The 14,816-nt window shown below is 42.1% G+C and overlaps 1 protein-coding gene across 1 annotated transcript; it reads left to right on the top strand.

Moving 5' to 3' along the window:
- The first annotated feature begins 8,610 nt into the window (after positions 1–8,610).
- On the top strand, positions 8,611–12,094 carry igfbp1a (insulin-like growth factor binding protein 1a). The gene is made up of 4 exons (XM_020499440.2): positions 8,611–9,132; positions 9,377–9,549; positions 10,037–10,165; positions 10,741–12,094. The coding sequence occupies exons 1-4, from the start codon at positions 8,754–8,756 to the stop codon at positions 10,864–10,866; spliced, it is 807 nt and encodes a 268-aa protein (XP_020355029.1). The 5' UTR covers positions 8,611–8,753; the 3' UTR covers positions 10,867–12,094.
- Positions 12,095–14,816: the final 2,722 nt, after the last annotated feature.

Below are 14,816 nucleotides of genomic sequence, written 5' to 3'. Positions count from 1 at the left end.
AAAGGTTATAACAATGAATTCAGCCTTAACCTGCTTTTGGGAAACCGGGCCCAGGTTCGTTCTGGACCCAAAACAAAGCACACTCTACCAGCAGTAACCTCCTTCACCGGCCCAACCGCGTGTGACTCTATATCTATTTCAATGTTTCTCTCCCACTGCTCAACGTGCTGTGACCTGCATGTGTGTGTGTGTGTGTGTGTGTGTGTGTGTGTGTGTGTGTGTGACCTGTGCAGCCAGGCTGGTTAATAGGATGGGGATTAACTGATAAAAGGAACCTTGAGAGGGGAGGAGGAGAGAGAAAATAACAACTCTAGGGGCTTAGAGTCATTGAGATCACTCACATCACATTCTTTCTTATGCACTGATTCCCATAGGAGGAGGGTGATGGTTCCATCTCAAATGGCAGCCTATTCCCTATGTGGTGCACCACTGTTGACCAGGGCTCATAGGTATCTATTCTAGTATTTGGAAGCAGATTCGGATCATAGCCTGATCCCAGATCTGTTTGTACAGTCTTGTGTTTATGTGTTAGATCACCTCTGTTTTCTCTTCCTGTTTGTCCTCAGTTACCCTTGCTACTACGTCACCCACAAGGCAAAGTTTAGCTTACCATAAATGGACACATCCTTTACTTACAGGTGTGTATTTGTGTGTGTGGCTGTGTATGTGTGTGACATCAGTCCTCTTCTCTGTAGTAAACACAATCCAGTTGGATAATGTTCAATGCCACCTTAACCTTTGATTGTGATTATGTGACTACAGAGAGAAAGACCCTCAAATATCCTCTTTACAGGGAAGCTACACGAGGGCTTTAGCAAAACAGTAGGATTTCTGTAGACTTTTTTTTAGGTGTGACTTCTTGCCAGTGAGCAGAGCACGAGCCATTTCATCAAGTGTTCTCAGTCACACGTCAGCCACATGTCAGCCACACATTAAATTCTTGAAAAAATAACCAGAGCGTAATTTTATGCCCAGGTTTCATACAAATGAGTGGGTGTGTCTCACGCTCTGCAAAAGTTACGTAGCAGGCCTGTTACCCCAAATCACAAACTGAAGAGGTTGTTCTTCTCTTCTGATCTGACAGCAGAGGTAAGATCTTTCCACAGCCTGTGCTCCAAATGGCACCACATTTCCTATACAGTGCACTACCTTTGTAGGGAATATGGTGCCATTTGGGACGCAGATAAGGCCTGTCATGGAGGGGCAGTGGAGTGTGTTGTTCACATGCTGTGCTTACTGTATATTAATCCCATAGTTTTGTCTCCTTCTCTCTCCATCATCCGGACCTTTCCCTCTACTGATTTCAGGTTTCATCCCAAGTAGCACCCTAATCCCTTTATAGTGGACTACTTTTGATTAGTCCTATGAATACTGGTCAAAAGTGGTGCACTTTATAAGGAATAGGGGGTCATTTGGTACAAGTCCACGTAAGTCAGCGAGGATGTTCTGAGGGGGGCAACACGCGGTTCGAAGGGTGCTAGTTGTAATTTGGCGATGACAGGGGTTTCAGGACCTTACCTTTTTACTGTAGTTGCTGGGAAATGGCTGACAACACAGCTCTTAGCTCCCTCAGTAGATGCCTACTGGAGAACTTATTTGTATTGCTTTTAATCTTTTTAAATGAATTTATCTTATTAACACTTTGTTCTAGCTAGCTATTTGTGTAGGTAGCTATCAAGTAAACGCAACTTTGGAGCTATGGTGTGTGTCCCAATTGGCACACTATTCTATTTATGTTGCCGTCCCAAGGCTCTGGTCAAAAGTAGTGCACTATGTACTGTACTGTGCTTTCAGAAAGTATTCACACCTCTTGTGTCACACCCTGACCACAAAGAGCCTTTTTATTCTCTATTTTGGTTAGGTCGGGTGTGACTAGGGTGGGTAATCTAGGTTGTTTTATTTCTATGTTGGCCTGGTATGGTTCCCAATCAGAGCCAGCTGTTTAGCGTTGTCTTTGATTGGGGATCATATTTAGGCAACCATTTCCCCACTGTTTTTTTGTGGGATCTTGTTTATGTGTAGTTGCCTGTGAGCACTCCATAGCTTCATGTTTCGTTTTTTTTTTTTTTATTGTTTTGTGTATTTCACAAAATAAAAGGTGTGGAACCCATATCACGCTGCGCCTTGGTCCAAATGTTATTTTGACGATCGTGACACCTTGACTTTTTCCGCATTTTATTGTGTTACAGGCTAAACGTAAAATGGACTAAATATTGTATATTTTTTCTCACTGGCCTACACACAATATCCTATAATGTCAAAGTGGAATTATGTTTTTGGAATTTCTTACAAATTAATGAAATATAAAAAGTTGAAATGTCTTGAGTCAATAAGTATTCAACCCTCTTGTTATGGCCTAAATAAGTTCAGGAGTAAAATCATCTTTAACAAGTCACATAATGAGTTGCCTGGACTTACTCTGTGTGCAATAATAATGTTTAACATTCTTTTTGAATGATTACCTCATTTCTGTACCCCACACATACAATTACCTGTTAGGTCCCTCAGTCGAGCAGTGAATTTCAAACAGATTCAACCACAAAGACAAGATAGGTTTTCCAATGCCTCGCAAAGAAGGGCACCTATTGGTCGATGGATTTTAAAAAAGCAGACGTTGAAAATCCTTTTGCTCATGATGAATGTATTAATTACACTTTGGATGGTGTATCAACACACCCAGTCACTACAAAGATACAGGCGTCCTTCCTAACTCAGGTGCCAGAGAGAAAGGAAACCGCTCAGGGATTTCACCATGAGGCCAATGGTGACTTTAAAACAGTTACAGAGTTGAATGGCTGTGATGGGAGAAAACTGAGGATGGATCAACAACATTGTAGTTACTCCACAATAGTAACCTAATTGACAAAGTGAAAATACGGACGCCTGTACAGAATATAAATATTCCCAAACATGCATCCTGTTTGCAACAAGGCACTAAAGTAAAACTGCAAAAAAAATGGGTCCAATCTAATACACCACATTACTGAGTACCACTTTCCATATTTTCAAGCTCAAGTAAAGTGATGGCTGCATCATGTTATGGTTATGCTTGCAATTGTTAAGGACTGGGGAGTTTTTCAAGATAAAAAAAAATTGGGAAAAAATGAGGGAATGCACAGGCAAAATCCATGTTTTCATTATGACATTATGGGTTATTGTGTTTAGATGGATGATAATGACATTTTCCATTAATTTTGAATTCAGGCTGTAGCACAACAAAATGTTAAATAAGTCAAGGAGTACGAATACTTCCTGATGGCACTGTAGGGAATAAGGTACCATTTGGGTCACAGATGGTCTCTGGTGACAAATGATGACATATTGGCCAGGACGGTGCCAAGACGGAACTAATGGACGTATAGTTTATATGTGAAAATTCCAATAGCTCCTAAATTCAATCTCTTGAAAAACTCAAATCAACTACAAATTGTAGAAAATCATATACACATATAGAAAGCATTTAATTCGAAAATTAAAAGTTGTCCCACGTGAAAATATTGTCTCATTTACATTGTGCAATTTATTGACGGTCCCTAACTATCCCCAGAGATAGGCTATCTAAAGTCAAACCAACTTTGCCACGGTCGCACACCAGCCGGCTGAAGCTAATTGGTCAAATAATTTTGCGTAACTCTTCCCAACTGTAAACACACACAAGGGTGTCACATCAAACCACAACCCGAAACCAACTCACGTCTGAATTCAGTCATGGCCACGAGCATTTCTTAATTAACCAAATGTAAAACTAGGCCCAATCAGGAAGTGCAGTCACCCATTAAACCAAGTTTGATGCAATTCTAAACATTTTGTCATAGGGTGGAGAGAAGATTTTGCAGTTTCATAACTCATTTCATGCAATTCTCTCATTTTGCAATGCGGCGGAGAGAAAATATTTCAGTTTTACAGTTAATTTCCTGCAATTCTACACATTTTGCCAAAGGGTCCAGAGAAATATATGCAGTTTTTAAGCAACTTTCATTCAGTTCTACACATTTTGCCCTGAGATGCAGGTCTAAGGCACTGCATCTCAGTGCTAGAGGCGTCATTACAGACACCCTGGTTCGAATCCAGGCTGTATCACAACCGTCCGTGATTGGTAGTCCCATAGGGCAGCGCACAATTGGTCCAACGTTGTCCGGGTTTGGCCGGTGTAGGCCGTCATTGTAAATAAGAATTTGATCTTAACTGACTTGCCTAGTTAAATTAAGGTAAAACTAATACAAATGTTAATATGATATCTGAGTGAGAGTGACTTACAAAATCAAATGGGGCCTCCAGGTCCGTAATCTGACCATTACTGCAAAAAATGTAGATACTAGCTGGCTAGACTAACTTACAAATCTAAAAAATTTTAAGCTGACATGGTGTCACGTCCTGACCTTAGTTCCTTTTTTATCTCTCTATTTTAGTTTGGTCAGGGTGTGAGTTGGGGTGGGCATTCTATGTTTTGTGTTCTATGTTTTCTATTTCTATGTGTTTGGCCTGGTATGGTTCCCAATCAGAGGCAGCTGGCAATCGTTGTCTCTGATTGAGAACCATACTTAGGTAGCCTGTTCCCACCTGGTGTTTGTGGGTAGTTGTTTTCTGCATCTGTGTTTTACCATACAGAACTGTTTCGGTTTTAATTTATTTCTCTTGTTCTTTTGTATTCAGTGTTCGGTTATGTCATGAAAATATGGACACTTACCACGCTGTGCATTGGTCCGGTCTTTCCTACTCCTCCTCAGAAGAGGAGGAAAACCGTTACACATGGGCCAATTGATTGATTACCAGTGACTGACATAACAAGAGAAAAACTGCTGATGCACAAACAAATTTAGAATTTGCAACTTGGGTATTTACTCAACAGTAAGTAGAGATCCTGACTGAGTTCCTAAAAATTGTTATTGTTAACTACAAAAGGGGGCTGCCAGTTGCCCATTCCTGCTCTAGAACATTGGGTCACCTCTTGGCAACCTGGGCAACCTTGCCAATCTGTTCTGTATCCCCAATGGCCCCCTATTCCCTATATAGTGCACTACTTTTGAGCAGAGCACATAGGCAGTAGTGTGCCATTTGGGACGATAGGCTCCAATGACCATTCCTTTGGCCATTCCACATCAATGCCAGCACTTAAGCACACCTAATCTGAGGTTCAGAACCCAGAACCAAATCTCACATGCTGTCACGAGAGACTATAGCAGCACAAGCAACGCTGATTTAAACTGATAATAAAGCCCTCCACTACAATAGTTGAATAAGGTGGGATAGACGTTAGAGCATGACTGGTGGAATAGAACACGTGTGTTAAATGGTTCAAGGAACCCTAGGTCACTATGGCTGTGTTGACAAGGGCAGCCCCAAACTGATATTGTTTCACTAATTGGTCTTTTGACCAATCAGATCAGCTCTGCAAAAGAGCAGAAAGTAAAAATATCAGAATTAGGCTGCCTGTATAAACACAGCCTTTGGTCCCCATTCTCCAGTGCATTACAGGGCAGTTGACCTATTGACTTCCAGCCAGCCCATAACATAAAGGGGCAATCTGGGATTCAAGCAACAACAAAACAGTCACACCGCCACTGGTTTTTTGGTACTAAGCTAATGACCAGAGATCAATGAACAGAGGTGTAAAGTAACTACTTACAGCAACTCTTTACTGTATTTTTCAAAGTTAGTCATTTTACATCTAAAATGTAATTAAAGTAATAGTACTTCTACTTGAGTAGGATATATCAGTTCTCTTTCTACCCTTGGTCAGTGAACGAGAGGGAGTTTGTGAGTGAGTGAGTGAGTAAGAGCTGGAAAGGGGAGTGAGTGAGTGAGTAAGAGCTTGAAAGGGGAGTTTGTGAGTGAGTGAGTGAGTAAGAGCTGGAAAGGGGAGTGAGTGAGTGAGTGAGTGAGTGAGTAAGAGCTGGAAAGGGGAGTGAGTGAGTGAGTGAGTGAGTGAGTGAGTGAGTGAGTGAGTGAGAGCTGGAAAGGGGAGTGAGTGAGTGAGTGAGTGAGTGAGTGAGTGAGTGAGTGAGTGAGTGAGTGAGTGAGTGAGTGAGTGAATGAGAGAAAGAGGGAGTCAGGTCAATGTTTTTATTTTAAATATAGCTCAATGACTTTTACTCTGAGTATATTTTAAAGTAGCTACTTTTTACTTTTACCTGAGTAGCTTTTTACATCAGTAATTTTACTTCTTCTTTTGTAAAATATCATTACATTAGCACTGCTTCTACATGAGTAGGATATTTCAGTACTCTTTCCAACCCTGTCATTGGCTCCATTTAATTCATTTTAAAGTAAAATAATGTATGTACCAATCCCAGATTGCCCCTTTAATTAATGGAGTAAAATGGAAATATAATGGGGAGATAGAATGTCAATGTTTAGACACAAAGAGGCTCTTCGATTTTGAAATGAACATGAACTAGTCAACTCACTGCATAGTTTGACATATCAACCAGACCCTAAATGAATTTTCATTATCACATTTTTTTTTCCAACATAAAAAGGAATGCAAAGTCTTCATTTTTCACCCTCTGCATTTGCATCAATGGGCTTCTAGATGTGCCGTAGCTATAGATCAATGGTTCCCAAACTCTGGGTCTGCACGTGGGGCGGAACTCAGTCCGTCTTTAAACTTACTCTTGAATGTTCTAATAATACAATGCACAATGTGTCATTTCAGAATTGGGTAGTGTCATGAACAGTTCTTGTGCCCATATAAATAGACATGGCGTGTGTGTGTGCGGGGGTACATGGGATGTTCCCCAATGCTGGAATGGGGGGCCCTGAGTGAAAAAGAATGTGGAACCCCCGCTGTAGAGCATGCTTTCCTTCAATGAGACTTGAGTTGCCCCCCACTGGGCATACACTGGTTGAATCAATGTTGTTCCCACGTCATTTCAATGAAATTACGTTGAACTAATGTGGAATAAATGTTGAAAAGATGTCTGTGCCCAGTGGGCTATTACTAGTATTGCATCATTCCAGAAGATCGTTGACTAGATCACCTTAGACTTCAACTGGTTTAAGATGTTAAAAGTCTCATTATATAGAGTATTTATTCAGTTTGGGGCTATAGAAGGAGTACAAACAGTAAATCAGTCGGTTACATGAGAAGTGGGTCTAATCTTAACCACTTGGTAGGCAGATGATGCAATCTTACAAGTCATTGCATGATGACATACTGCTTCGTGGTGACACAAGGAGAGCCCTGGTCAAAACTAGAGCTAGTGCACTGTAAGGCTAATAGGAACTCATTTGGGATACAGACCTTGTTTAAAAGTAGTGCGCTATAAAGGGAATAGGGTGCCATTTGGGACCCCCTTCGTCCACCATTACAGTCATGGTTGGTATCCTCAGTTCACCCCCTCTATGCATTGCTCACCATCTCTGGCCCCTGGCGGTCACCCCTGAGAACATTCCCTAGCGTGACCAATTCCTTGTTGTAATATTGGCCTCTCCACTTTCAGCCTCCTAAATGAACAATACAGTCATCCACCAATGCCAGGTCTGTTGCCCTGTGACATAGGGTGTGAGTGTAACATGGTTATCTATTTGTGACCCTACTCTCTAGCACTGTCCCCAGTACCCCTGTGGTGTGCCAAGAGCAGTCTCTGTCTCTCTCTCTCTTACTCACTCACTCACACGTGCGCGCGCGCGCGCGGGACCCGGGACGTGTCTCTGGCCATGTCAGTGCAGCCTCGTTCCGCACGGTCTATTATTAACACCGGAAAGGAAACGGGTAACTACAATGGTACTCCTCCGGTCAGCTCCGGAGCCGTGGAGACCAAAATGGGGCTTCCTGGAGTGGAGGTCGCATTCCACGGTCGGCGACACACTGCCGTGCATCCCACTGGTTGAATCAACTGAATGACGTTGAATAACGTGGAATGGAGGTTGGATTGAAGTCTGTGCTTATTGGGGTGACTCAGAAAAAAAAGTACTGTACACCGTGACCCCTATTTGCGCCGGATTATCTGCGCGGTGCATGTCTTCTCATGTTCAATTAGTGCTGGACATGTACAGTAGCCTACTAGGTGCAGCCCCGGCAGGCTAACCGGCGTAATCAGCAGTCATTATTCGTTTTTGCTGGAAGTTGTGTAAGAAGTTTGAAAGGATATTTAAAAAAATAAAAAATAAACTCATGAATAGCAGGCATTGTACCACACTGGCGGTGAAATAGGTCTTCACTTCTTTGCGGGGCTAAACTGCTTCCGTTCAGCATCAGACTACTAAATACAACGATATAGCATGTATTTTTCTACTACAAAATCTATGTAGTTTTAATCCTACTATAATGGTGAAACTTCAAATTAGACGGTGATCAATTCCTGATGGGCTATATAGACTGACAGGGATGACAGAATGTTGAAACTCGGTTATACCTTTTCCTCACTTGCAATACCAAACCGTGATGTCGTCACACTGTCACTGGTTGATGTTGTGCATACAGAGAGCGCGACGTGCGAGCACAGTCTGTTCCAAAATAAATACGATATTGTGTTTTGCGTGTTGTATTCAAATGAGGTCTCTGACTGGACATATGAGGGCCAATCAGAAGCCGTCGGATCATTACACCTTCTTTTTAGAAGTCATTCATAATGCAGATGCGTCAAACGTTTTACAATGACCAGGGTATAAATAAGGCTGCGCGCAACGAGTAGTCATTTTTCCAAAATCAAAGGAAAGAAACTAAGGAACAGGAACGAATCGTGTTTTTTCTAACTCTCCTTACCTTTGATAAACTACTATTCTTCCTTATTCCAGTCTCTCCTTATACCATGAGTGGATTATTTCACAGAAATGTATTGGTGGCAGCAGCGGTATGCTGCTCTGTGCTGGTCCGGTCTGTCCTGGGGTCCCCGGTGTTAGCGCAAGAGCCGATCCGATGCGCGCCGTGCTCACCGGAGAAGCTGAGCGAGTGTCCAGCGGTGGCGCCCGGCTGTGCGGAGGTTCTGCGGGAGCCTGGTTGTGGATGTTGCCTCGCTTGCGCCCTGAAGACGGGGGATCTGTGCGGAATCTACACGGCGCCATGCGGGTCCGGACTGAGGTGCACCCCGAGACCCGGCGACCTCCGGCCGCTGCACTCCCTCACTCGCGGCCAGGCTGTGTGCACTGAGCTCCCCGAGCCCGAGAGCAGCTCTGTGTCCCAAAACCCCGGTATGTAACCCCTAATTGCTAAATGTTTTGGCTATAGCTAGATTATAAATAGCATATATGCAATATATATATATAATGTCTATAATTGACATACGCTAATAATAACATATATTTGAAAAAGCCTATTAGCCTAATAATATGGATAATTATATCATTTGCAAATGTACTTGTGCATAAGTGCAATCAAGATTGTGATTTCTACTGGCTTTTCCCCTTCTTGACACTCATTCCCTCTTTTCTCCAGACCAAGGAGCGGCGGACAATGCCGAGACAGAGAACACTGCCATGGTATCAGACTCCGGCTCCAGCCTCTATCTCCACGGCCACAGCAAGCCCTTCGATCCCCGGGCCGCCGCGGACGCGCTGGAGAGCATGAAAGCCAAAGTTAACGCAATCCGAAAGAAATTGGTGGAGCAGGTGAGCGCTCACGGAAAATGTACTAACCGTTTTGCAATTATAATTTAACGTTCTTAAAACTTTTGGAGAGTCAATTGACGGTTGGGTTGTGGGTAGTTAGCATCATACCGCAAGGGGGCGCTCGAGTGACTTTGAAGTGTGTGTGTGCACGTGGGTGCGGGTGTGTGTGTGCATTAGCCTACCTTATGACCGATCATGGAACAATTTGACAAAATACCAGTGTTTTTCCACAACAGGCCTTGACTGTGTGGGTTGATTGGATAGAACAGCAACCTTTGATGACTAGTGAGAAGGCTGTGCTCTACTCTATCTAGCAGCACTACTTTGATAGCATGCCCTTAGACAGGTAGGGTCAGGTCTCCCATGTAGCCCCTTCAGAGACAGATTTAGAAGCAGGTGAAGATGAATAAAACACTTAAAATATCTCTACACAGTACACAGAAATACACTTAAAACTCATTATCTCTCTCTTTCCCTCTCCTCCCAGGGTCCCTGTCATGTGGAGTTACAGAGAGCTCTGGAGAAGATCGCTAAGTCACAACAGAAGCTAGGAGACAAACTCATCAGGTTCTATCTGCCAAACTGTGACAAACACGGACTCTACAAAGCCAAACAGGTGTGTGTGTGTGTGTGTGTGTGTGTGTGTGTGTGTGTGTGTGTGTGTGTGTGTGTGTGTGTGTGTGTGTGTGTGTGTGTGTGTGTGTGCATGTGTGTGTGTGAGCATGTGTGTGAGCATTTGTGTGTGTGTGAGCATGTGTGTGTGTGTGTGTGAGCATGTGCACTTGGGTTATGTGCCCGATTCATGACTCCTGTCAGTGTGAAGGAATCTCACCTGGTTGTGTGTGTCCAACCAAGATTGTGCCAACCACAGCTCCAGAAAGAATAATGTGTGTTCAGGCAGAGATTTGTACAGCACTGCTTACACCTTGGAGCACATTCAGCTAGTTTCACTATAGTGTCATCCCCTTGGCGCGGCATGACTATACACGCATGTGTGCCTTTCCGTGTGTGTGCCTGTACACACGTTTGTCTTGGAATGGGTGTATGTTTGCCACATGAGGTGCGGCTGCACACAGATGAAGGTCATAGCATATCTGAACAGGTGTGTTAGGTGGAGGTGTGTTACGGTGTGTAAAAAAAACCCAGGCATTCTAATTTCTCTTTATCTCTCTTTCTCCTTCTCTCTCGCAGTGTGAGTCATCTCTTGATGGACAGAAAGGCAGGTGTTGGTGTGTGTCCTTCTGGAACGGAAAGAAGATTCTGGGATCCACTGATCTGGAGGGAGATGCTGAGTGCGCTTATGAGATCAACCACTGATGCAGAACACACACACGCGCACACACACACACACACACACACACACACACACACACACACACACACACACACACACACACACACACACACACACACACACACACACACACACACACACACACACACACACACAAAACCACTGATTTTATTTCAATACCTGTTATTTATTAATTGTAAATGGTGGTGTTTGATATTCAGGTACACACTGTCATTGTTAATATTTTAATGCAATTACTTAAACTCTACAGCCTTATTTATTTCACACTATGTATCTCTTCATTTTGTTATTTTTATGTTAAGAATATTTATATAACTTTGCCTTATTGTTATTAGTGTTGTTATCATTATTATTATTATATGTGTATTTTTATCAGTGTATGATGTGCACATATGTATCTATGCCCTGAGTTACTCCATATTGCCGAGTTGATCTCGCTCTGGTCTTTAGGAGTTTGTCTGCTGGTTTACTTTTTAAAACGAACCAAACAAGAACAAAAGCACTGTGTGACCAAAATGTCTTTTAGAAGGATTTCTAATTGTTATTATGTTACTTTTCATTGTTTTTCATGTTCAGTGCCATGGTTTATTTGTTGTTGTTTTTTCTGATATGATTCATAGATGATGACACTCAACTACATAAGTGAATGCAGAAAACGACTAATTTGGGCATACTTACCTTCTAAGAAACTCAATATCCTATGGTCCTGTGGGGTTTGCAGAATTGCATGATGGGTAATGCTCCTGTATTGCCCCTGTTCTGACGGGTATCTACCTTGACCTACCTCCTGGTGCTTGTTTGTCTCTGCTGACTGTCTGTCTTCATTATTTTGATACATCCTCCTGTCAAAGAGGACTTTTATTTGACTTTACTGACTGGCATCACCGTCTTTTATCTGACCATGAACACATTATGACCACAAAGAACAAATTGTTGTGGTTTGACTGTGTGGTTTGACTGTGTGGTTTGACCGTGTTTGATTTGTGATGTGCGTGCTCTGTCTACATGCTGCTGTTGGAGAGAGAGAGAGAGAGAGAGAAGGAAAGAGAGAGAAAGAAAGAGCAAGAAGGAAAAGAGAGAGAGAGAAAGTGTGAGAGAGAGAGAGAGAGAAATATGTTCTTTTTAATCCAAAGTGACCGACTGCTCACTCATGTGTATGGACACTTTTGTAATTGAGTTGTATTGTAAAAAAAAAAAATGAAATATTTAATAAAAACATTTAACCTCAAATATGTTAACTTGTTCATCTTGGACATAAGCCTTTGGACTTTATTGCATTTTTTGAATCAATCATTTCTTATGTACAGTTGAAGTCAGAAGTCGACATACACTTAGGTTGGAGTCATTAATTAAAACTCATTTTTCAACCACTCCACAAATTTCTTGTTTACAAACTATAGTTTTGGCAAGTCGGTTAGGACATCTACTTTGTGCATGACACAAGTAATTTTTCCAACAATTGTTTACAGACAGATTATTTCGCTTATAATTCACTGTATCACAATTCCAGTGGGTCAGAAGTATACTAAATTGACTGTGCCTTTAAACAGCTTGGAAAATTCCAGAAAATTATGTTATGGCTTTAGAAGCTTTAGAAGTCTGGTTCATCCTTGGGAGCAATTTCCAAACTTCTGAAGTTTCATCTGTACAAACAATAATAAGCAAGTATAAACACCATGGGACCACGCAGCCGTCATACCGCTCAGGAAGGAGACGCGTTCGGTCTCCTAGAGATGAACGTACTTTGGTGCGAAAAGTGCAAATCAATCCCAGAACAACAGCAACGGACCTTGTGAAGATACTGGAGGAAACTGGTACAAAAGTATCTATATCCACAGTAAAACGAGTCCTATATCGACATAACCTGAAAGGCCGCTCAGCAAGCCATAAGCCACTGCTCCAAAACCACCATAAAAAAAAGCCAGACTACAGTTTGCAACTGCGTATGGGGACAAAGATCATACTTTTTGGAGAAATGTCCTCTGGTCTGATGAAACAAAAATGGAACTGTTCGGCCATAATGACCATCGTTATGTTTGGAGGAAAAAGGGGGAGGATTGCAAGCCGAAGAACACCATCCCAGCTGTGAAAATTGGGGGTGGCAGCATCATGTTGTGGGGGTGCTTTGCTGCAGGAGGGACTGGTGCACTTCACAAAATAGATGGCATAATAAGGTAGGAAAATGATGTGGATATATTGAAGCAACATCTCAAGACATCAGTCAGGAAGTTAAAGCTTGGTCGCAAATCGGTCTTCCAAATGGACAATGACCCCAAGTATTCTTCCAAAGTTGTGGCAAAATGGCTGGAGGACAACAAAGTCAAGGTATTGGAGTGGCCATCACAAAGCCCTGACCTCAATTTCATTGATAATTTGTGGGCAGTACTGAAAAAGCGTTTGCGAGAAAGGAGGCCTACAAACCTGACTCAGTTACACCATCTTTGTCAAGAGGAATTGGTCAAAATTCACCCAACTTACTGTGGGAAGCTTGTGGAAGGCTACCCGAAACATTTGACCCAAGATAAACAATTTAAAGGCAATGCTACCAAATACTAATTGAGTGTATGTAAACTTCTGATCCACTGGGAATGTGATGAAAGAAATAAAAGCTGAAATAAATCTTTCTCTCTACTATTATTCTAACATTTCACATTCTTAAAATAAAGTGGTGATCCTAACTGACCTAAGACAGGACATTTTTACTATGATTAAACGTCAGGAATTGTGAAAAACGGAGTTTAAATGTAGTTGGCTAAGGCGTATGTAAACTTCCGACTTCAACTGTATGTAATCCGGCTGGAGCATCCTACTATTTTTAATGATCAAATAATTATTGACGATAAGATAAATCTTGATGCCCTTGGCAGTGTGTGTGACTGTGTAGTCATGTGGTGAATGTCTCAGTCATATAGGAGTATGTGCATAAACAGCCCTAGCATAAAGCTACAAACTTCGACTGCATCTGAAATGGCACCCTATTCCCTATATAAAGCAGTACTATTGATCAAAGCCCTATGGGGATTAGGGTGCCATTTCAGACACAGCCATTATCTGTAACACAGAAGAATGTGTTGCTAATGAAACTGTTTCCTCAATATATTGTGAAACTCCAACCAAACAACCAACCCAGCCATATAAACACATATACACCTTGCTCAAACTTCATGTTGTTCTGTCTTGTTGCACTGTAGCAGTGCCCGAGGCTCTAGGTTGTGTGTCTACAGTGTGCTGTTCTCTCTCTCTCTCTCTCTCTCTCTCTCTCTCTCTCTCTCTCTCTCTCTCTCTCTCTCTCTCTCTCTCTCTCTCTCTCTCTCTCTCTCTCTCTCTCTCTCTCTCTCTCTCTCTCTATGATGAGAAAAACAGTACCTCTGAACCTTTTCATCAACTATCAAAATAGATTCCTCTGGTCATCTTTTTGGTTGCCAACTGCCTCCCTGTCTGCTAGAACATTTGATGTAAACACTTTATTGAATGTAGGCCTACTTACTATAACTCGGAAGTAGGACAGTATTGAGTACTGAATGTAGGCCTACTTACCACAACTCTGAAGTAGGACAGTGTTGAGTACTGAATGTAGGCCTACTTACTATAACTCTGAAGTAGGACAGTATTGAGTACTGAATGTAGGCCTACTTACTATAACTCTGAACTAGACAGTATTGAGTACTGAATGTAGGCCTACTTACTCTGAAGTAGGACAGTATTGAGTACTGAATGTAGGCCTACTTACTATAACTCTGAAGTAGGACCATATTGAGTACTGAATGTAGGCCTACTTACTGTAACTCGGAAGTAGGACAGTATTGAGTACTGAATGTAGGCCTACTTACTATTACTCTGAAGTGGGACAGTATTGAGTACTGGATGTAGGCCTACTTACTATGACTCTGAAGTAGAACAGTATTGAGTATTGAATGTAGGCCTACTTACTATAACTCTGAACTAGGACAGT

This window comes from Oncorhynchus kisutch, linkage group LG13, assembly GCF_002021735.2.
Source record: "Oncorhynchus kisutch isolate 150728-3 linkage group LG13, Okis_V2, whole genome shotgun sequence".
In the NCBI taxonomy this organism is placed as follows: domain Eukaryota; kingdom Metazoa; phylum Chordata; class Actinopteri; order Salmoniformes; family Salmonidae; genus Oncorhynchus; species Oncorhynchus kisutch.
Note: the sequence above shows the minus strand (reverse complement) of the source record. Positions and strands in the feature narration are given on the sequence as shown.

Excerpts from the sequence above, each read along its gene's own strand:
- igfbp1a (XM_020499440.2), top strand. The coding sequence starts at position 8,754 with ATGAGTGGATTATTTCACAGAAATGTATTGGTGGCAGCAGCGGTATGC. Across the intron at positions 9,133-9,376 it reads CTCTGTGTCCCAAAACCCCG|ACCAAGGAGCGGCGGACAAT; the intron begins GTATGTAACCCC and ends TCTTTTCTCCAG. Across the intron at positions 9,550-10,036 it reads GAAAGAAATTGGTGGAGCAG|GGTCCCTGTCATGTGGAGTT; the intron begins GTGAGCGCTCAC and ends CTCTCCTCCCAG.